At 45.4% G+C, this 23411-nt stretch overlaps 1 protein-coding gene across 1 annotated transcript; it reads right to left on the reverse strand.

Moving 5' to 3' along the window:
* Positions 1 to 8533: 8533 nt before the first annotated feature.
* On the reverse strand, positions 8534 to 22713 carry LOC311232670 (pentatricopeptide repeat-containing protein 1, mitochondrial-like). Its single transcript, XM_084319538.1, has 9 exons — positions 22071 to 22713; positions 21758 to 21856; positions 20712 to 20852; positions 19873 to 20091; positions 16953 to 17054; positions 16048 to 16773; positions 14640 to 14756; positions 12956 to 13138; positions 8534 to 9897 (listed from the first exon to the last, which is right to left on the reverse strand). Exons 1-9 carry the CDS (start codon positions 22437 to 22439, stop codon positions 9664 to 9666), a joined length of 2190 nt encoding a protein of 729 aa, XP_084175664.1. The 5' UTR covers positions 22440 to 22713; the 3' UTR covers positions 8534 to 9663.
* Between the last annotated feature and the right edge of the window lie 698 nt (positions 22714 to 23411).

The following is a 23411-nucleotide window of genomic DNA, read 5'->3' on the forward strand; positions in this document are numbered from 1 at the left end:
AAATGGTTAACCCTTTCACAACCACACTACAGAAGGTTAACCCTTTCACTACAGACGGTTAACCATCTATAGTGTGGTAGTGAAAGGTTAACCTTCTGTAGTGTGGTAGTGAAAGGGTTTTAAAGTATTTTTTTAAGTTTTGTAAACATTTAATAAAAAGCATTGCTATGTGGAAAGTAGTCACTTTAACTGTTTTACAACACATTTACATTTTACATTTAGTCATTTAGCTGACGCTTTTATCCAAAGCGACTTACAAGTTCTGTATGACAAGACAGCAAGAAGGGTACAACTCTATCAGCTGAGTAACAAGGGTTAGTCAGGGTTAGATTTTTTATTTTTTTTAATCATTTCAGATAGTGGTTGAAGAAGTGAGTCTTTAGTCGACGGCGAAAGATTGGACGGGATTCGGCTGTCCTAACTGGGATGGGTAGTTCATTCCACCATTGTGGGGCAAGGACTGAGAATAGGCGGCTTCTCTTTGATGACCCTCCGGGAGCTTGGATAGGAGTAGGTCTGAGGCGGCCAGAAGATGCAGAGCGTAGGGGTCTTGAGGGTGTGTAGTTAGAGACCATTGACCGGAGGTAGGCGGGAGCGGTTCCCTTTGCTGCACGGTATGCTAGGTTGAGGGCCTTGAAGCGGATACGTGCAGCAATGGGGGAGCCAGTGCAGGTCCCTAAGAAGTGGGGTGACATGGGCCGACTTCGGTAGGTTTGATATCAGGCGGGCCGCTGCGTTTTGAATGAGTTGAAGAGGCTTGGTGGCAGTGGCCGGGAGGCCAGCTAGCAGTGCGTTGCAGTAGTCGAGGCGGGAGATGACTGTTGATTGGACGAGGAGTTGGGTGGCTTCTTTTGTCAGGAAGGGGCGTATCCTTCTGACGTTGCTCAGGAGGAATCTGCAGATTCTGGTTGTCGCTGCGATGTGAGCAGAGAAGTTCAACTGGTCGTCAAGGACAACACCAAGGTTCTTGGCGGTCGGGGACGCGGTCACAGCTGCATTCTCGACTGTGATGGAGAGGTCGGTCAGGGGGGAGGATTTGGCCGGCAGGTGGAGCAATTCTGTTTTGCTTAGGTTCAGTTTGAGGTGGTTGGTCGTCATCCAGGCGGAGATGTCGGACAGACAGGCCGAGATCCGCTCAGAGACGTGGATATCTGAGGGAGGGAAGGAGAGGAAGAGTTGAGTATCATCGGCATAACAATGATATGAGAAGCCATGAGACGTGATAATGTTACCCAGTGATTTAGTGTAGAGGGAGAAGAGAAGGGGTCCTAGGACCGAGCCCTGGGGGACACCCGTCCGGAGGGGGCGGGTGGCAGACAGAGTCCCTCTCCATGACACTTGGTAGGAGCGGTCGTTGAGGTATGATGTCTGCCATGTCAGCGCAGATCCAGCCACTCCCATTCCTGCGAGGGCCGTGAGGAGGATCTGATGGTTGACTGTGTCGAAGGCTGCAGATGGATCTAGGAGAATCAGGACAGAGGAGAGGCCTTTCGCTTTTGCTAAGTGAAGTGCCTCTGTGACCGCAATGAGGGCCGTTTCTGTGGAGTGGCCAGTCCGGAAGCCAGACTGATTGGGGTCAAGGAGGTCATTCTGTAAGAGATAAGCAGTAAGTAGGTTGGATACAGCACGTTCAAGTGTTTTAGAAAGAAAGGAGAGAAGAGAGACGGGACGATAGTTGGCTATGACGGTGGGGTTCAGGGTTGGTTTTTTTATGAGGGGCGTGACTCTGGCTTGTTTTAGGGAGGTGGGGACCACCCCCGAGTTGAGTGAGGAGTTGATGGTTGCAGTTAGGAATGGGAGGATGTCCGGTGCTATGGTCTGGAGGAGTGGGGAGGGTAGCTGGTCCAGCTGGCATGTAGTCGGACGGTTCGACGTTACCAGTGTCAGGGTCTCGGCTTCTGTAATGGGAGAGAAAGATGACAGAGTGAAGGATGAGGTTCTCGATTCAGCGTTTGGAATGGGTGGGGGTTGGGAGAAGGAGCTGCGGATGTTCTCCACTTTTTCCTCAAAGAAGATCGCAAAGTCTTCGGCAGAAAAAGATGAGGGAGGAGGGGGTGGGGGGGGAGTGAGGAGGGAGGACATGGTAGCATGCAGTTTGCGAAGATTCTTGGCAGAGGCCTCGATCCTATGGTGAAAGAAAGAAGCTTTGGCATTAGTAATGGTTTTGGAGAATGTTAACAAGAGGTTGTGATATGTGTCGATGTCAGCAGTGAGGCGTGATTTTCTATACTTCCTCTCAGCCGCTCTCAGGACCTGTCTTTGTTCTCTCACTGCATCCGTCAGCCATGGACTGGGTGGGGAACGGCGGGCAGGTTTCTCAACGAGGGGACAGAGCTTGTCAAAGGAGGTTGCAAGGGCTGAGAGGAGGGTGGAGGTTGCCATCTCTGTGGGGAGAGCAGAGAATGTGTCACTCAAAGGTAGAGCGGATATTATGTCAGAGGAGAGGGTGGAGGGGGATAGGGAGGCCAGGTTACGTCTGAGTGAGACGGTTTGAGTTGGGGTGAAGACCTTTCGGTTAAGCATGAGAGTTAGTGAGAAGGATATGAAGGAATGGTCAGATACATGTAGGGGAGTTACCGTGGTGTTAATGATGCTGGAGTTACGGGAAAATATGAGATCCAAGGAGTTGCCTGCTTTGTGGGTGGGAGGCATGGCAGTGGGAGTCAGGTCAAATTGTTGTAGGAGTGTAGGTGTAGGTAAACTATTCCCAACGCTCTGGTTTGATTTGACATCTAGAGACGGTATTCTATTTGGTAGTATTTCGATTAAAATGTGGGTTAATAAGTAATGTATTTATTGTCAACACTTTCCTTATGTTAAGGCACGATGCTTGACACGCTCATGGAACATTATAAAGAGTTGGTAACACATTGATCTATTATTGGCTACACTTGAAAAGAGCTCATTATATAATGATTATCTGGAATGGTATTTCCAAGTACAAAGCTCATAGCTACCATTGCCCTTATATGATATGAATGTAGAAGGAGTTAATTCCAGGGCGCAGCTGGGTAGTGTAGAGGTCTAAGCACTCGCCTACCACCGCAGAGACTCCAGCTGTGAGCGGTACCTCGGGTTTGGCAGTGTTCGCGGGTGGTCATTGCAAAACAGTGACTCCTACTGGTCGGTCCGGCGCCTGTTCAGCAGGGAGAGGGTCTGAGGGAGATGGCGTGAACCTCTGCATGTGTTACGCTCTCCCAGTTTTCCCAGTGAGACTAGAGGTCTGCAAGGGCCTGATATTTCGGCCCCGGCCCAAGCCTGTAGCATTCAGACCCGGCCCTACCTTAGCCCGAAAAGTTAAGCAATTCGGCCCTGGCCCGACTTAAGCCTGAGGCCAATATTATGATGTGATGACAGACATCGTACACATGCACACACACACGCTACCTACATTACACACACAAATGCTACATTAAAACAAAAAATGCACAATGCAATAATGACATACTCTGCGGCTAACAACAGCAACAATTACATGCCCACTGACAAACATTAATGTCGACGCTAAAGCATACCGAAACGAAAACTCATAAACCAGCAGCCAATTAATTTGAGTAAATCAGGATGGACTCACCACTTCACTGTTAGATGAACGTTGGCAACAAAAACTTCTTGCGTTGAATAACTTCAACAAATCTTCGCCAACTGGCTAAATCCAAGAACAATCATGCAAAACCTTTTACAGTTTATTCCACTCTGCTGTTCATTCGTGTTCATAGCAAAGGCAGCTTCTCCATCTCCGACATGCACACTCTCAATGGTCTAGCTTGTTGCTTTGATGGAAATGCTACGTGACGGCACGCTTGTGTGTGTGCGGCGCGACTCGCGTGTGTAAAATGAAGCGAGACAAATAAAAGGAGCCCGAACCCTATATATGCATAAAAGATTCGGTCCGAACCCGGCCACAATCTATCCATGGTGTCTGGCTCCGTCGGGCCCCCTAGGGCTTGCAGACCTCTAAGTGAGACTCCTCGCTGTCGGGTGAAAAAAAAGCGTCTGCCGACTACACCCTCCCCAGTCCGACAGTAGGGCAGCATGTGGTAGTCTACACCCTCCCCAGACTGACAGTAGGGCAGCATGTGGTAGTCTACACCCTCCCCAGACCGACAGTAGGGCAGCATGTGGTAGTCGACACCCTCCCTTTTATCCAAAGCACTTCACAGCCTGCGCTGACAGCCTCACATTCACCCATTCACTCACCCACCGACGCCGGAGGCGACCATGCAAGGTGCCGACCTGCTCATCAGGATCAGTTTTGCGGTAAGTGTCTTGCTCAAGGACACTTTGACGTGGCGCTGCCAGGAGGAGATGGAATTGAACCGGGAACCTTCAGATTACCAGACGACCAGCTCTACCTCCCGAGTCATTGTCGCCTCGCTCCATAACCATTGTGTGCTCCATTTACTACTTGGCTACAAGCATACAATTACCATCTTTATTTATTTATTTAAATTTTAACCAAGCCGGTCAATTAAGAACAAATTCTTATTTACAATGATGGCCTAACGGGAGGACAAAAGGGCCTCTTGAAGGGTAACGGGGAATTTTTTTTATAAAATAGAAAAGAGACAGACGATGCATACATCAGAGGTAAGGGAAGTGATACGTGAAGCAGAACAGATGAATTACAGTTCAAAGGCTGGGGGAAGGCGGCCGGGTAGCGTGTATGCTTTTACCAATGCATTTGTGTTTCCGCATTCCCATTTTGCGCTCTGATTGGCCGCTGACCTACGCTAGCACGCCCCCCTCGCTACGCCCCGCAGCCACGGACGCTAAATCGACAGCTGTTTCCACGCGTACGCCCCCCTCGCTATGAGTGACGCGCGAACAGCTGTTTCCGCGTGCTACACGACTTTCGTCTTGTTTACATCGCGTCCCCCATTTTCATTTTCAATTCATAATAAGCGTGACTTGCTCGTCTTATTATGATGAATTGAAAATGGGGGACCCTGATGTAAACAAGACGAGCGAGTCCCGCTTATTATGATGAATTGAAAATGGGGGACCGCGATTCCCCCCCAACCCCATGTCAGAGACGAAGCCTCTCGACGTCTCCTTGTCATAAAAGAATTTGTGAAACCTGTGGTGCTCAAGTGGAACATCTAATGGGACTCCGTGAGCCTTCAAAGCTGCTCTTATTTGTAAATGGAAGAAATAAGTGGAACTGGTGAGGTCAAATTTGTTGGATATATCTCGAAGACTAACAGTGACGTCAGCGATTTCACAGACGCTGTGGTGTCATTCATAACAACACTGGCTGATAGTATCGTCCCCACAAAGAAGGCGAGGGTGTTCCCAAACCAGAAACCATGGGTGGACAGTACTATCAGAGCAGCCCTGAACTCTCGCACCACTGCTTATAACCGGGGCAGAGAGTCAGGAAACATGGAAGAGTACAAGACAACAGTCTACACTCTGCGCAAGGGTGTCAAACTTGCTAAGAGGACGTATGCCGACAAGATGGAGGCACAAATGGCACAGAATGACACAAGAGGATTATGGCAGGGACTGAGGGCTATAACTGACTACAAAGTCAGCGTCCCCTCAATGGGGAGCGACGACGCCTCCCTTGCGGACCAGCTCAACATCTTCTACGCGCGGTTTGGTGCAAACAGCGGCACTGCTAGCCCAACGGCTAGTGACGTCACTGGTGCGCCGGCTGCTGTGGAGGGGGGGGGGGCATCCGCGGGGGGGCGGGGACGCTCTCTCATTGACGGTACACAGTGTGAGAAGAGCATTTATGCAGGTGAACACCAGGAAGGCTGCTGGCCCAGATGGAATAACAGGACGCATACTTAAGTCCTGTGCCAACCAGCTTGCCCCGGTGTTCACCGCCATATTTAATCAATCCCTGGCAGAGTCGGTGGTCCCTGCCTGCTTCAAGATGTCTACCATCATCCCTGTACCGAAGAAACCCTCCCCAACATGTCCAAATGACTACAGACCGGTGGCACTCACCTCTGTGGTCATGAAATGTTTTGAGAGGCTGGTCAAGGACCACATTTGTGCCTCCCTCCCCAGTGATATGGACCCTATGCAATTTGCATACAGGACAAACAGGTCCACTGACGACGCGGTCTCCCAGGTACTGCACAGCACCCTCTCTCACCTTGACCGTCAGAAGGGGGGCTATGTGAGACTGTTGTTCATTGACTACAGCTCAGCGTTCAACACCATAGTCCCCACCAGACTGGTGGACAAGCTGATCGAGCTGGGTCTGAGCTCCGCCCTGAGCGCCTGGGTACTGGACTTTCTGAGTGAAAGACCCCAGGCGGTCAGGGTGGGGGGTCAGACCTCCAACACCATCACCCTGAGCATCGGGTCCCCCCAGGGCTGTGTTCTAAGCCCCCTGCTGTACTCACTCTACACACACGACTGTGTGGCCAAGTTCAGCTCCAACTCCATAGTGAAGTTCGCAGACGACACGGTGGTGGTGGGGCTGATCTCGGACAACGACGAGAAGGCCTACCGGGAGGAGGTTGAGGTACTGGAACTCTGGTGCCAGGACAACAGCCTGCTCCTGAACATTGGTAAAACCAAGGAGCTGATCGTGGATTATAGGAGAGGACAGCAGGAGACACACACACCACTGATGATTAACGGGGCTACCGTGGACAGGGTGAGCAGCTTTAAGTACCTGGGGGTCCACATCTCAGAGGATCTGACATGGTCAACACACATAGACACAGTAGTAAAGAAGGCGAAACAGCGCCTCTACCACCTGAGACAGTTAAGGAAGTTCAGAGTATCGGGGAAGATACTCCAGTCCTTCTACTCAGGAGCTGTAGAGAGCATCTTGAAAACCGGAAACATCACTGCCTGGTATGGAAACAGCATGGCACAAGACAAGAAGGCCCTACAGAGAGTGGTGCGCTCAGCCGAGCGTACCACGGGTATTGCACTACCTCCCCTGCAGGTTCTATACAACAAGAGGTGCAAATCCAGAGCCTGCAGGATAATGAAAGACCCTCACCACCCCAATAACAGCCTGTTCCAGCTGCTGAGGTCAGGCAGACGCCTGCGAACCCCAGCTACTAGGACAGAGCGGCTTAGGCTCAGCTTCTTCCCCCAGGCCATCAGAGCCCTGAACAATGAACATTGAGTGCCACAGAACACTGAACTATCCACACACAAGCACACACACACGACACGCACGCTGTGCACGCTCACACACTAGCAGCCACTTAACACTTTAACATGAGCCGCACACTTATGGCCAAAAGGAAAGGCCACTTTAAATTAGAATAACCGGAACAGTGTATTGCACTACCAAAGCTACCTAGCATGTCCTATATGCTCTGTAAATAACTATGTACAGATACCGAGATGTCACACCATGTTACCTGTTTATTGCAATGTTGTTTTTGATTGGATTCTATTATATGTTGTAACACTGTATTGCACATCGTTGCGGGCAAGACCACCCGCATTTCATTGTATACTTGTATGCCGTGACAATTAAAACTCTTGACTTGACTGCGGAGACCATATCATCGAAGATATCCCCCAATGTGCCTTTTAAATGTTAAATGATACACTGAAATCTACGCTCTCTCATCCTGCTTTCCGCAACTCCTATACTTCCTGAGTAACTTGCCCAACACTGCTTAATGGTTGTTTAAATATTTTACATGTTTTGATGTGAAAAGGGATGCTGCACTTAGCACTGACTGAGAAAGTAAACATTACAGTTCTACTTTATAAAATGCTAATTGTAAATATGTTTAAGTCCACTCCATATTACAGTTCTACTTTTATTTATGTGAAAAGTGATGCTGCATAAGATGACTGCTGAGAGCGTCGTTTCTTGACTCTCAGCTGAGAGCGTTGTCAAGCTACAATATTATAAAATCCTGTCAGGAAGCGTGCCTCAAGGCATGAATGAACCGGCATTTATAAGCACTTTAACTGTGAACTTTAGCGCACATATAAAGTCACGCTTATTATGATGAATTGAAAATGGGTCTGGTCTCTGGTCTGCATCCCCTTAACAATTGTATGTATTGAGCTGTACTGTACGCGTGTAGCACGTGTCACTCAGCGAGTCACGCTTATTATGATGAATTGAAAATGGGGGACCCTGATGTAAACAAGACGAAAGTCTTTCTCTGGTCTGTATCCCCTTAACAATTGTATGTATTGAGCTGTACTGTACGCGTACTGTACGCGTGTAGCACGCGGAAACAGCTGTTTGTGCATTTTTTTTCTGGAACTTTAAAAAAACTAGCGTTTTTCAAAATGGTATAAAACGGAAATGAACCGATTAAAAAAAAAATCCGTTTCGACAATGTTGACTGCAAACAAGTCATTGATAAGCGACGGCCATATTAGACACATATTGATATGCGATTAATTTAGATTCATTAACTAGTCTCAAAATTAATTCGATAAAAAAATGTTTATTGAGTCCCACCACTAGTCACAAATTAGTAAGTGACTCCCTCCATTCATTTCTTCCTTAATTCAACAGTAAGTATAGACAGAAAACATTATACATAACATAACTACTGTATATACAGAAATAAGTGTCAATTGTTCACATTTATTTATTTGTAGTTTGTGTTCCAGGGAATCAAAGGCCTTATAAAACACAGACTGAATGCCGTCTTCAGTGGTCTCTGACTGTGATCTTAAAATAAGTCATATGACACTTAATAGATATGGTAGGCAAGAAATAGTGTCTGACCATTGTGTAATGAGTCTATCTCATGTCTCACTCACAAACAAACTCACCAAGTAGGCCTAGGTTATAGCTAGCTAACGTTAACTTGCCAGGTCTGATTGGCACACACTCATATATATTAGTGAAATCACGCCACGAAATGGAGCCATCTAAGGCCAATACAACTTTAGGCTATGCACGTCTGGTTCCTCCACCGTGAGGCTCCTCCAACTCAGTGGGTACAGCATGGCACTAATCCTGCCAGGGTTGGGGGTTCCATACCCACGTGGGTCCTTCTGCAAATGACTCCACTTGTGGCTTCAAGGTTCAAAGTGCAGTCATGTATTGAGAGGTTTCAAAAGAAGTACACGTGGTACACAGAGATAATTATATATAATCATATTCACAAAAATAACAAGGCTCTTTGAGTCATAAATACACTTACAATAGGTTACACAGTTTGATCAGTAGAAGCCACAAGGCACTGCTTTCTCTCCAACTTAGCTGATGACACCCAACCCAGTCGTGGGCCTGTAGAGGATCTGTGCTAGTCCTGTGTGTTCATCCATCCACTAGTACTACGATATCAAAGCATCAAAACATAGAGCTATGACACCAGAAACCAGACGGCCAAGTGGACCAGTGGGTCATCCTTGAATCCAGGACCTTGAAAGGGCAACTTTTACCCAAAGCGCTTTACAATTTTGTTCCTCACATTTTACCCATTTGATTCACTCACACATTCACACACCGACAGCGGAGGCGACCATGCAAGGTGCCGACCTGCTCATCGGGAGCAGTTAGGGGTTAAGTGTCTGCTCAAGGACACTTCGACACGCTGCCCGAGAATCGAACCGGGAACCTCTGGATTACCAGACGACCGCTCTACCTCCCGAGCCACTGTCGCCCCGACTTAGGTGTCGGCAGGACACACAGGTCCGTTCGTTGTCTTGTGGAGACGAGGTCATCTCTCCTGTCCTCGGCGGGGGCAGAGGTTTGTGTTAAGCGGGAGACGTGCTGCCGCTCCTCTGCTTCTTGCGGACGTTGTGTCTCCTGACCGCAGCCTGCTGGTTCCTCTGAGCCGCCGTCCGGCCGTCGTCCTCGGGGACCCCGTCCATCTCCGCCTCCTCGCCCTCCTCCTCCTCGGCGCCCTGGCCGGGCATGGACCTCAGCCACAGCTGATAGTAACCACGGAAACCGTCGATCTGAACCAAGTAGTTGTTCCTGGACTTGTGCTGGGATCGCAGGAGATGAATGAGAGGAGAGAGGGGGGGGGGGGGTAGAGAGAGAGAGATAGAGGGAGAGAGAGGGGGGGGGAGATAGAGAGAGAGATAGAGAGATAGAGGGGGGGGGAGAGATAGAGAGAAAGAGAGAGAGGAGTGGTAGGGAGGAAGAAAGGGAGGGTGACATTCAAAAAGAGAATAATTTATTATCAGATGTAGCAAATTCTAAAAATGGAGCTTCCTGGGTGCTTTTGAACGTTTTTTTTTTTTTTTAAGTAAACTGTACACGACACGTAACTGTAAAGTTGAACAAACTATGTACATGTATCATGTACAATAACGCTGTATATACCGTATCCGTCTGTACATACCTGTATATAATCCCTTTTACTAATCCCTTTTGCAGTTACTATATCTATTATCTGTACATATCCCTTACCTACTCTTACTAGTTACGCTGCTGGCCAGTATGACTACTACAATAGTGTCTTTATACCTGTATCACTGAACATGATAATACTATAACATAATACTGTACATCAGGGGTCAGCAACCTTTTTGACATGGAGTGCCTGTTTGAAATAGAGTTGTAACTAGTGTGCCTCAACAATATTCCATGCATCGTAATATTTTTTTCTCATAATCAGGTCTTTTTAACACTTTGGTTGCCTTGGGTTAAATTAATGATATACCATAGGTTGCCGGCTCTATTTGTCTATGGAGAAGTACCCCTTCTTTGCATGGCTATAACTTTTTAAATTCTATTGCTACATTGCCATTATTAGGGCCCATTCAAAGTCCTATATGTATTGTTCATTGTGTAGCAACGTTAAACTTTTTCATTCACATATTCATAGTAAAGTATGGTCTAATGTATAAGTGTTTTCATCTCTTTCTGCAGCTTTCTCCAGAACGTGATCTATAGCCCCAAATGCATTATATTGATGATGCAATACAGTTTTATGGCAATCAGCGCGATATAAGAAATTCCAACTAGACGTACTTCTAGAAGTTACTACACGTCATCTGATGTTGACCGGATGGGCTAGGGGGCGTTTATAATTCCGTGGGCAGCGTTATACCAATCATCTAATGTGGGTCAAATGTTGATAATAGCAGTTAGTATCGAAGAGGGTAACGTTACACGCTGAAACTCACCCCAGTCTCCGCGCGCCGTTGGGCGATCATCGTCGAGTTGAAATCTTATCATTATGGGATGTAAATTTACCCGGTCCATCTCCAGCTTGTATAATGGTATATACGTCCAAATCATGTTGTTTATCGAGTTATTGGTATATCGATCACTGTGTAGTGTGACGAGCCAGAGTCGCGGGACCTATAGCGAGCGCCGGAAGTACTACGATCGTCTAGGACAACCTCTATTCAACATCCTGTTTGGCGATTGCGCCGATCGGCCACCAGATGGCGCTCCTGAACCGCCAGAGAGCTCAGTGGGACCAGCAGTCCTGCTGGTGGATCTCAGGCCAGCGGAGGGACATTATGAATCCGATCGCAGATTTTTGAAATATTGATATAAGGACGCTGTACAGCGTCCCCCGGCAAATTTAGCATGGCCAGCAAAGACGTGAAAAGACGTGTCCCGGCACTCAAAGTGTTAATGATAATTTTTACATTATTACATCATTATTGTTATTATCAACAATATTATTATGATGGTTGTATCAACCCTAAATCTGAGTTGGGGGGGGGGGGGGGGGGGGGGGGAATGCAATGCAGACAAACGGCTGCATACAGTGCGACCATTTCACTCACATTTGCCCATTCATTTTTGGACACATCACACACCATCGGTGTGTGTACTGTACGTGTGCTGTCATAGCTCCACCTACAGGCCTAATGGAGAACACCAGGATGTGAATGGAGGGTGAATGTGAGGTATATCGTGTAAATACGTTTTGATTGATCGCAAGACTACACTGTAAAAAAAATTGTAATAATAAGTTACCAGAACTTTAAAATATTGAGTTCAGTTACTGTGCATTAAGGTTTTCAGTTTTCAATCCATAATAAGTTAACAGAAAAATAAGTACACAACCACATTATTTCAACCTAATAAAACTATGTTTATTGTCATTGTTTTAAGAACACAAGTTGACTTGGTAATACTCACATTTTGAGTAAAAAAAATTGCTTTTAACATGTGCAATGTTCAATGAAATAGAAAAATAAATAATAAAATTTGTTGATTAATCCCACTGGTCACAATGGTGACCGTAATAATGTTTTTGTTATAAGGCTCTGCAAATGTTACTGAATGATGTAGCAATGTATTTCCAGCTAAATTGAAATAATAAACAAATAAAGGGTCTCAATTAAATATGTGGTAGTAAAAATAACCTGTGGGAGGATTTCAACAAGATAAATGCGACAACAGTGCAAAATATTTCACTATAATATTTCAAAGCAAAAAAATAAAAATTATTATTTTCTTTTTATTAATGCTGCCCCCTGTGCCTATGAAAATGCCCCCGCGTGCCTATGCAGGCACGTGTGCCTAGGGTTGCCTACCCCTGCTGTACATACATCTGATTAGCACTATTACTTAGTAGTACCGGTACTCTTACTTTTGAAACAGCACTGTGCAATACTACACCTACTGTAGACCTCAGTATATTTTTACTGTATTTATTTACTGTATGTTTGATTCCATTTTTATTCTATTTTATTCTACTATTATCTTAGGCAATTTAATTTGTTTTTATTCTTATTCGTGACCGGTTCTGTCTAAATGTTTAATGTTGAGCGATTTTTGCAGTGTAAAATTTCCCTCAGGATAATAAAAGTATTTATATTCTATTCTAGTACTAATTTATATATTTTATATACAGTTTAATCACCTGTATATTGTATATTACTATTGCACTTTGCCGTTACTTCTTTTTTCGTTGTACTGTACTTGTGATGTGTCAGTGTGATGACAATACATTTGAATCTAATCTAATCTAATCTATATCTTGACACAATACACTGGGGCAAACTAAACGCAAATGTTCCTATCTCAAGGGGTCCTCGTCAGGTGGTAGGTAGGCACATTTAAAAATGAACACACCTGGTCGTAGTTTGGTGGATATTGAGCTGCAAACTCCAGCTGTTTGATGATGACCTCGTTAGGCCACACCCCCATGTCCTTCATGCTCTTGAGGAGAGTCTTAAGGTAAACGTAGTCCAGCCTCCAAGCGGCTCGGCCAATTAGAGCACTGAACACGTAGACGTTAGGCATAAGCCCCGCCTCCTACAGGAAACGGGAAAGGATTAGGTGCATAAAGATGGGGCCTCCAGCACTGACTGAAATTCCATCTTGTGCTCGTTATTCATTTAGAAATCAAAACGGTGTGCAAACACATCATAACATCATACTTTCAACCAGATATAATTGCTTTGAAAGATGATAAATTATAATATTTAAATTATTATTAGGGCGGCTACGTGGTGCAGTGGGCAAGGCGCTCACCACAAATACTGGAGACTGGGCTCGAACAAGTTCGCCTCCCTGTTTGAGCCCAGCGCTCCACATTGCTTTCAGTTTAGCTGGTCGTCCGCACTAATACACATTGGCAATATTAGGGGGAGGGAAACTGATGGGTGGGGATCGGGCGTTGTGGACAGCGACTCCTACAGGTCGGTTGGTGCGCCTGCGCAGTAGAATCAGGAAGCGACGGGGGCGGGGCCCCTCCACAGCCCAGACCCCTGCCGCTGAAAGATGGAGCCGCGCAGGTGGAAAGATGCGACTGCTGTTACGTCGAGTATCGGAGGGGACTCGTGCTATGTATGACTTAGTCCACATTGCAGCCGGCTTGTGGGAGGCATGAAACAGCGTTCAAAGACAGGGGAGGGTTGAATTGGATGATACGAAAATTGGGATGGGAGAAAAAAATAGAAAATGGGAGAAAAAGTGGATAAAAAAAATACTTAAATTATTACATAGCATACAAAGAGTTCATGTGCACAGAAAGAGTTCATGTTCACAGACAATGAACTGTCCTAGACCATAATAATAACAAGTAAAACACTGAACTGTCCTAGACCATAAGAATAACAAGTAAAACACTGAACTGTCCTAGACCATAAGAATAACAAGTAAAACACTGAACTGTCCTAGACCATAAGAATAACAAGTAAAACACTGAACTGTCCTAGGCCATGAGAATAACATGTAAAACACTGAATACTGGTATTCCCCTTCACATATTGAGACAGAACACTGGTGACTTGTCTTACCTCCATGTCTTTGAGCAGCTGTCAACACTAGTGACTCGTCTTAAGGACGTGTGTTATCTCTATGTCTTTGAGCAGCTGTTAACACTAGTGACTTGACTTGTCTTACCTCTATGTCTTTGAGCAGCTGTTAACACTAGTGACTCGTCTTACCTCCATGTCTTTGAGCAGCTGTTAACACTAGTGACTCGTCTTACCTCCATGTCTTTGAGCAGCTGTTAACACTAGTGACTTGTCTTACCGCCATGTCTTTGAGCAGCTGTTAACACTAGTGACTCATCTTACCTCCATGTCTTTGAGCAGCTGTTAACACTAGTGACTTGTCTTACCTCCATGTCTTTGAGCAGCTGTTAACACTAGTGACTTGTCTTACCTCCATGTCTTTGAGCAGCTGTTAACACTAGTGACTTGTCTTACCTCCATGTCTTTGAGCAGCTGTTAACACTAGTGACTTGTCTTACCTCCATGTCTTTGAGCAGCTGTTAACACTAGTGACTCGTCTTAAGGACGTGTGTTACCTCTATGTCTTTGAGCAGCTGTAGGCCATCCTTCTCTTGCGTACAGCCCAGTGCCAGACTACCGTAGGTCTGAACATCCACACTGACATGTCGCTGGTGCATCACACGCAACACCGCCTGGAATGAGAAAAAAATATGTATTGCCGTTGTTGGGTGCAAACCTAGCACATCCGATTTGGCTCATATTTAATGTTTTCATGCGGTTCTCTATGTTAGGAGTAAGTCCTAAGACCCTAAGCACCATGATACCCATATCAAAACCCAATGTGTAACTTCTAAAATACAGTACAGGCCTTTCCCCAGAATTTTCAAACAAGATGGCGCTGAGTTTCAATTAGGGGGTAAATGGTAAATGGCTGCATTTATTTATCCAAAGCGCTTTACAATTTGTTCCTCACATTTTTACCCATTCACTCACACACTCACACACCGATGCCGGAGGCAACCATGCAAGGTGCCGACCTGCTCATCGGGAGCAATTAGGGGTTAAGTGTCTTGCTCAAGGACACTTCGACATGCTGCCCTGGGGGAGCGGGAATCGAACCGGGAACCTCCAGATAACCAAACGACTGCTCTACCTACCGAGCCACTGTCGCCCCCCATATGTGGCCCCCGTCCGGGAGACAAAAAAATGATTGCAATAAAGAAATCCATTTGCTGTAATTTCCTGCAACTTTAAAAATATAATTTCAATAAAATAGCAACACAAGGGTAAGTTCCAAATAAGTTAAGTTCCAAATAAGTTATTTATTTATGTAGGGTAAGGGTATATAAGATTGCACAATAGTTTAACGTTGAACACAAAAACACACGCATGCACGCACACACACACACACACACACTGGACAGAGCAATCACATATTAGACATCCGTTTCTAAGCTAGCCCCAAGCATTCACTGCAAAAAATTTATCAATAAATATACAGTATATTATATATTTCTTGTTTTTTTATACACATGGTGGTGCTGGTGCATTGTCATAGTGGCACAACCACGCCCCCTATAGCATTGTTTAGGGAAAGCCCTGCAGTATGTTCATGCCAATCTGAAAATTAGGTGGTTTTAAATTATTATCGATATAAAACTGCTTGAACAGTAAACCCTGTGAACAAGGGTGTAGGGATGGATGAAGGGAGGGTAAGGATGGATGAAGGGAGGGTAAGGATGTATGAAGGGAGGGTAAGGATGTATGAAGGGAGGGTAAGGATATATGAAGGGGAGGGTAATGATGGTTGAAGGGAGGGTAATGATGGTTGAAGGGAGGGTAATGATGGTTGAAGGGAGGGTAAGGATGGATGATGGGAGATTAAGGTTGGATGAAGAGAGGTTAAGGATGGATGAGGGGAGGTTATGGATGGATGAAGAGAGGTCAAGGATGGATGAGGGGAGGTTAAGGATGCTTGTGTACCTTTGCACCATCCAGGTCACCAGCTCTGGCTGCCCGACGAATCACAGAGTTGAAAAAGGCCACGTCCAGCTTCACCTTGTGTTGCTTGGCAACCTGCAGAAGGCTCTGCAGTGACTGGTAGCTGGGCTCCATGGTGTCAGCCAATAGGGTTAAGGTTTTGAGGTTGGGATAGAGTCCATCGGCTGTCATCCTTTCCAGGAAGCCCTTGGCCCCTCCTATCAGAGCTAGCCTATCGGACGCTCCGTTCACGGCGCCGAGGGACACTACGGCGCTCCTCTCTCCGTTAAAAAGGTCCAGCAGGTTTGGGGCCACGGCGCCTGGCTCCAACTGGCCGGCGGGGGAGACCATGGGGATGTTTGGTCTTTCCTTTTCCAACACCAGAAGACTGGAGTCCTGTCTCCTGCCGGGTTCCTCCTCTGCTACTGGCAGGACCACGCCGTCTCCGTTGCTGCCGTCGTCTTGGTGACGGACGCTGTTGCCATGGTGACCAGGCTGGACGAACAACTGTTTCTCCAGGAGGTCAACGTCTATTGGAGGTTTGCCCCGTGACCATGGCTTTGTCTTAACTGTCCGCCCCCTCCCACTCTGGCCCGTCCAATCGGAGCTCAGCAAAAGGTCAGAGGCCTGGGTGGGATCACCAATCCCACAGTCCCTCGCGCTACGCAGGAGAAGATTATAATTCGTATAATCCGGACGAATACCCGACCTCAGCATCTGCCGCCAAATCTGAAAAACAAACATTTGGCCCATTCTATCATTTTCAGGCCCACGTCACAGTGTTTTACATGAACCCAGCTGTAGAGCCGGTGTGAAGCCTGTTTCTATATGTAACCATGTATGAACCCACCTGTAGAGCCAGCCTGAAGCCTGTTTCTATATGTATATGTAACCATGTATGAACCCACCTGTAGAGCCAGTCTGAAGCCTGTTTCTTTGTCCTTCACACATCCCATCAGTAGGTAGTGGAATGTCTCCTGTGTTACAGCATGCCCGCCCTGCAACATCTCCTAAAACACACACACATTAACACTTTGAGTGCCACTCGCGGCTTTTCTCGGGTTTACGCCCCCGACCGTTGAATGCCACGGTCACGAGTATTCTCTGTTTTTTTTTTTTTTTTTTTTTTTTTTCTTTTTATTAGCGATCTGAAATCATATTTCATCACGCGAGCCTACCGTTGGAGATCCAGGGACCGCCGGCGCTCAGATGTGAAAAAAGCGCCCCCTATCGTCTCCCAGATGGTAAATCACCCTTTTGGAATGGACTCAATGAAAGTGAATGGGAGAACGGATTTCTGACTCCACATTTTACTTCTCACTGATACAGCCGGGGTCTACCAGAGTTCATTCTGGAGCCTCTGAGCCGCGCGGATCATGTGTTATACTGTACACACGATGGATCAATACATTTATCGATTTTTTCTAATGGCGATCGGAAATTGGAATAAACCATTTGGATACCATCTGACCTCAGGTAAGGAATCTATGTTATCAGTGTTAGGATAATCAGACTCGTTTTTACGGATATATAAGCGTTTATGTGATATGTGATATGGCTGTTTTGACTGTAAAAGCCATGAGGAAATAAGAGCAGCGATTATCAGCGCACGCACGCTCGCACACATATACTATCGATCATCTAGCGTTTATTTGAAAACGATTCATAAATAGGCCGACAAATGACAACGTTCTGGAATATTCCAGTAAAAGGCGATTATCATAGGCATGGGTTGTTTTTCCCCGGAAAACGGGTGATTTACAAAATGCTATCAAACGGAAATTAAGCGATAAAAATACAATCTGCCTTGCCAATGTTGACTGGAAAATGAGTCTTTGATAAGCGACGGGCAGATTAGACACATAGCCATAATTTAAAACATAGATTAGGCGATATTAACGTTAACATTGGATGGTGGCATTCAATGGGGTAAAAAGGAAAAGAGTGCTACTATGAGGTTACATCGTACCTCAAAACAAATTACTTTATTAATTACTCTCTGGGGAAAGTAATTGTTTACGCTACTTGGTTACATTACAACAATATCCATACTCCAAACATGTATGTACTCACTGAACTAAGGCTGTTCCCGAAGCCTGTTTTTGGGATTCGAACTTCGTCAGGGTTTTTCGAACGAACGTTCGAACCTTCGTTTAAAAAAATACTTTAAAATAAATAAATAAATAAAGATTTTTTTTTTTTTTTTTTAACTTTGACCAGTCAGCTGGTTCTTTTTAGCGTTTATCGCTTTTTCTGGTCAAGCATGACCGACAGAAACAGGTTGAATAGGATATAGATCGGGGGAAAGACACTGAGAAAATACGGCGAGTCCGGGAGTCGAACTCGTGTACCCCAGATCCGTGACGCGCACGGTTGTCCCCGACGCCGAAATAGCGCAGAGATACGCGGTGAGCTACTGGAGCTCCCCAAGATTTTTTATTTTTAATAATATATATATATATATTTTTTTAAATATCCTCAAACTAAATCCTCAATTTGAATAAAGTGATTAATCTGATTAAATTAGTCTTTTTCTTTTTATTAACACTTTGACTGCCGGGAGCCGTCTTTGCTGGCCATGCTAAAGTTGCCGGGGGACGCTGTACGTCGTCTTTATATCAATATTTCAAAAATCTGCGATCGGATTCATAATGTCCCTCCGCTGGCCTGAGATCCACCAGCAGGACCCACTGAGCTCTCTGGCGGTTCAGGAGCGCCATCTGGTGGCCGATCGGCGCAAGCGCTTAACAGGAAGCGCATTAGAGGTTTTGCTAGACGTCCGTATTGCTTCCGGCCACTCGGTACATGTCCCGTGACTCTAGCTCGTCACTCTACATAGCGATCGATTGCCAATAACTCGATAAACAACATGATTTGGACGTATATACCATTATACAAGCTGGAGATGGACCGGGTAATAATATATCCCATAATGATAAAATTTCTACTCGACGATGATCGCCCAACGGCGCGCGGAGACTGGGGTGAGTTTCAGCGTGTAACGTTACCGTCTTCGATAATAACTGATATTATCAACATTTGACCCACATTAGATGATTGGTATAACGCTGCCCACGGAATTATAAACGCCCCCTCGCCCATCCGGTCAACATCAGATGACGTGTAGTAACTTCTAGAAGTACGTCTAGTTGGAATTTTTTATATCGCGCTGATTGCCATCAAACTGTATTTCATCATCAATATAATGCATTTGGGGCTATATATCACGTTCTGGAGAAAGCTGCAGAAAGAGATGAAAACATACTTATACATTAGACCATACTTTACTATGAATATGTGAATGAAAAAGTTTAACGTTGCTACACAATGAACAATACATATAGGACTTTGAATGGGCCCTAATAATGGCAATGTAGCAATAGAATTTAAAAAGTTATAGCCCTGCAAAGAAGGGGACTTTCTCCATAGACAAATAGCGCTGGCAATCTATGGTATATCATTAATTTAACCTTAGGCAACCAAAGTGTTAAATCAACTTTCCAGCCCCAGCCCAGGGAGAAGCCCCAGCCCAACAAAATCAATTAAATCAACTTTCTTTAATGAATATAACTCAGTTTCTTTTAATACTATAATATTAGTGTAGCCTAATCTTTATCTGCAACTGTGAAGAAAAACCCCATTGGTTTAAACAGAATTAATAGAAAAAAATATTTAAAAAAAATAAAGAATTAATTAAAATAATTTTTATTAAAAATGTTAAATTCGAATGTTGATTTAGAATTCGAATGCCAACATAACGGACGAAGGTTCGAACGTTTGGGCGCGCGCACGCACACACACACGCGCGCACACACGTGCGCAGTGTACCCTGAAGGTGTGGAGGCAGGCTTGAAGGTGATTGGTCAGGGCGTGCGTCTTGAGGAGGGCGTGGTAGGTGATGTCACTGAGGCGGTGGTTCTGGCGACGGAGCTCCTGCTCCAGCTTCAGAGCGTGCTGGAGGCCCTGCTCCTTCACCCGCGTCTCGGCACAGGCGTTGAACAAGGCGGTGTAGGTGGCGTCGGTGGGGGCTAGACCTCGCTTCTTCATCTGGAACACACACACACACACACACACTTTATCTTTATTTTTATTTCATTTATTTAACCTTTATTTAACCAGGTATGTCATTAAGAACAAATTCTTATTTACAATGGCGACCTGGCAAAAGGCACAGCCTTCTGAGGGATAGGGGGCAGCCAGGGGGTAAAATAAATGCATAAGTTAAAACAGAACTAGATTAAAACAAGTTAAAACATGATCAGACAAACAGGAAAACAGACGGCATGTCTCAACAAATGCGCATGTTTGGTGTATTAATTAATGACTGTGTGCCATTATTACTATCAAATGTAATGATTGTGAAATATTACTGTAATGAGTGGTACTACGTGTATGAACCAAGCATGGAAATAAGTCCTGGACTTTTCGTTTCTTTCCCTGACAAAGCAAATACTCATGTGATCTGTATATGTTTATTGTCTAAATAAAACGACCTACTACCTACCTACCTAGACACAGCAGGCTGGCAGATACAGGTGCTAGTTTAGGAGTAGTTGCTGTGTGTGAGGGTGTATCTATCCATACATCGTTGTAGATTCTGAAGGCCTTCTTACAGAGAGGTAACAGTGTTTACAGAGGGCTGTGTGTGAGGGTGTATCTATCCATACATCGTTGTAGAGTTTGAAGGCCTTCTTAAGGTGTCCAGCGCGACCACAGCCTCCTATTAGGATGGTGTAGTTGCTTTCTTCTGGCTGCAGCCTCTCTCCCTCCAGCATGTCTTTGGCAAACACATCCAATGCCTCCTGGAGCTACAGAGGACACAGGAGAGGAGGAATGAGACAGAGTGGCTGAGTGAGTGGGTGGGTAGTTGAGTGAGTGGGTGGGTAGTTGAGTGAGTGAGTGAGTGAGTGAGTGAGTGAGTGAGTGAGTGAGTGAGTGAGTGAGTGAGTGAGTGAGTGAGTGAGTGAGTGAGTGAGTGAGTGAGTGAGTGAGTGGGTGGGTGAGTGAGTGAGTGGGTGGTTGGGTAGTTGAGTGAGTGAGTGAGTGAGTGAGTGAGTGAGTGAGTGGGCGGGTAGTTTGAACTGCTGCGGTCAGGCAAGTGATACCGGAGTCTCATGGCCAGTACAGAGAGACTCAGAAGGAGCTTCTATCCCCAGGCCATCAGGATGCTCAATGACAATAACACTATGTAACAAACCATCAAATACACTTAGAGCACACGTCCACACTTACTTTAAATAAACAACTCACTGTAGCACCCACTTTAGACACTTTAACACACTTTATATTTATTGATAAAGAGATTTGCACTACAACTCATACCTCATTGCACCTTAAGTTGTACATCATCCCATTTCTGCATTGTACTGTATATTGTATTGTAACTCAGTTAAAAAAATTCTACTCTGTATTGTATATTGAACACTTTTGTTTACACTTGTTTACGTACTTTTGACTTTCTATTTCATACTTTATCTATTTTTTATCTAGCAAAACAGGAAAAAAAGCATTTCATATAAAAGTATTCTGTATTTTTGTACGACAACTAATAAAGAAACTTGAACTTGTTGAGTGAGTGAGTGGGTGGGTAGTTGAGTGAGTGGGTGGGTAGTTGAGTGAATGGGTGGATGGGTAGTTGAGAGTGAGTGGGTGGGTACTGGTAGTTAGTTGGGTGGGTAGTTGAGTGAGTGAGAGACGGATAAGTCAGACTGACCTTGTTCTGCTTTATGAGTTTCTTGCACTGTAAGAAGTACCACTGTGGCGTGTTTTTCGTCCTGTACTTCCAAGACGTCACCCGCGCCTCGTCATCCTCCTGATTGATTGAAAACTTTATTAACAGATTGCAGAATGGGTACAATACACAGTACAGCTCAATACAAATAAACTGCTAAGGGGATGCAGACCAGAGAAAGACTTTCGTCTTGTTTACATCAGGGTCCCCCATTTTCAATTCATCATAACATACAGATAGACAGTACTGCTACATCTATAAATTTATGCCAGACATGTTCATCACAATTAATCACCTCTTCTTGGTACTGTAGATTCTGCAGCTCTGGGCTGCTTTTTTTAAAGGACCTCCTGGAAGCCAGATCGGCGGACAGCGTGCCGAAGTGCTCCCCGGGCTCGTCCCTCTCTGCCGGGTCTGCAGCGACGTCCACACCCCTGCTGCTCTGGGAACCTGCGAGGAACACAGATGATCCGCTAACTGCCCTCCGAGACTGAGACCCGGTTGGTGAAACGTGCAGCAACCAGGGAGAAGATGGGTGGAGGAGTGTTCTGGATGGACGGGTCGCATGATGATGAGCCCGTGAGAACTTTGCAACATCCTGGATCAAGACATGTCTCCCATCATGTCGCATCATGCAGGAGGAGCGAGCGAGGAGCCGCAGCATCCTGGAGAGTGAACCTGCAGGCTGGTTGTCGTGATCAAGGTTATAGTAAGCTACACTAGCTGAGGCAGCTAGGAGCGAGCTGAAGTTAAATACAGCTAACTGGTTAGCTCCCCAAACCACACATGGTGCTGTTAACGTCGGAAATCGTGTCGGAGAGTGCCTGACAGTCAAGAGTAAATTACATTAATTCAGTGTTTTAGACTTGTATCTCACAAGGCGTTTAGCTGACGTTAGTTAGTTAGTCTGATGTCTGATGCCCTGCGTGCTGCATGTTGTCATGACGAGCCGACCTGAGGAGTAGATCACCGATGCGACTCCCTCGAACCAAGCCAGCCTGAATAGTAGATTATCGACACAACGCCCTCGAACCAGTCAGGTTGATTGATTGATTGATTGAAAACTTTATTAACAATTTGCAGAATGGGTACAGTACAGTACAGCTCAATACACACAATTGTTAAGGGGATGCAGACCAGAGAAATACTTTCGTCTTGTTTACATCAGGGTCCCCCATTTTCAATTCATCAGGACATACATGACATACAGAATGAATGAATGAATGAATTAATGAATGAATGAATGAATGAATGAATGAATGAATGAATGAATGAATGAATGAATGAATGAATGAAAACTTTATTTAACAGATTGCAGAATGGGTACAATACAGTACGGCTCAATACATACAATTGTTAAGGGGATGCAGACCTGAGAAAGACGTTTGTCTTGTTTCCATCAGGGTCCCCTTTCAATTCATATCGACATTTATGACATACACAACATACATGACATTTATGGCATAGGGACATATAGGTATTTAGTACTGATACATTTGTGACATAAACGGTATTCAAATATACAGTACTGTTACCCCTAGATCCTGACAGAGTATATACATATGATGGGGAGGGGACTGTACATTAGGAGGGGGTGGGTGGGTGGGAGAGAAATATAGATACGGCGGGGAGGGAA

The sequence above is a fragment of the Notolepis coatsorum genome (assembly GCF_963971535.1).
Source record: "Notolepis coatsorum genome assembly, chromosome: 7".
NCBI classification, from domain to species: domain Eukaryota; kingdom Metazoa; phylum Chordata; class Actinopteri; order Aulopiformes; family Paralepididae; genus Notolepis; species Notolepis coatsorum.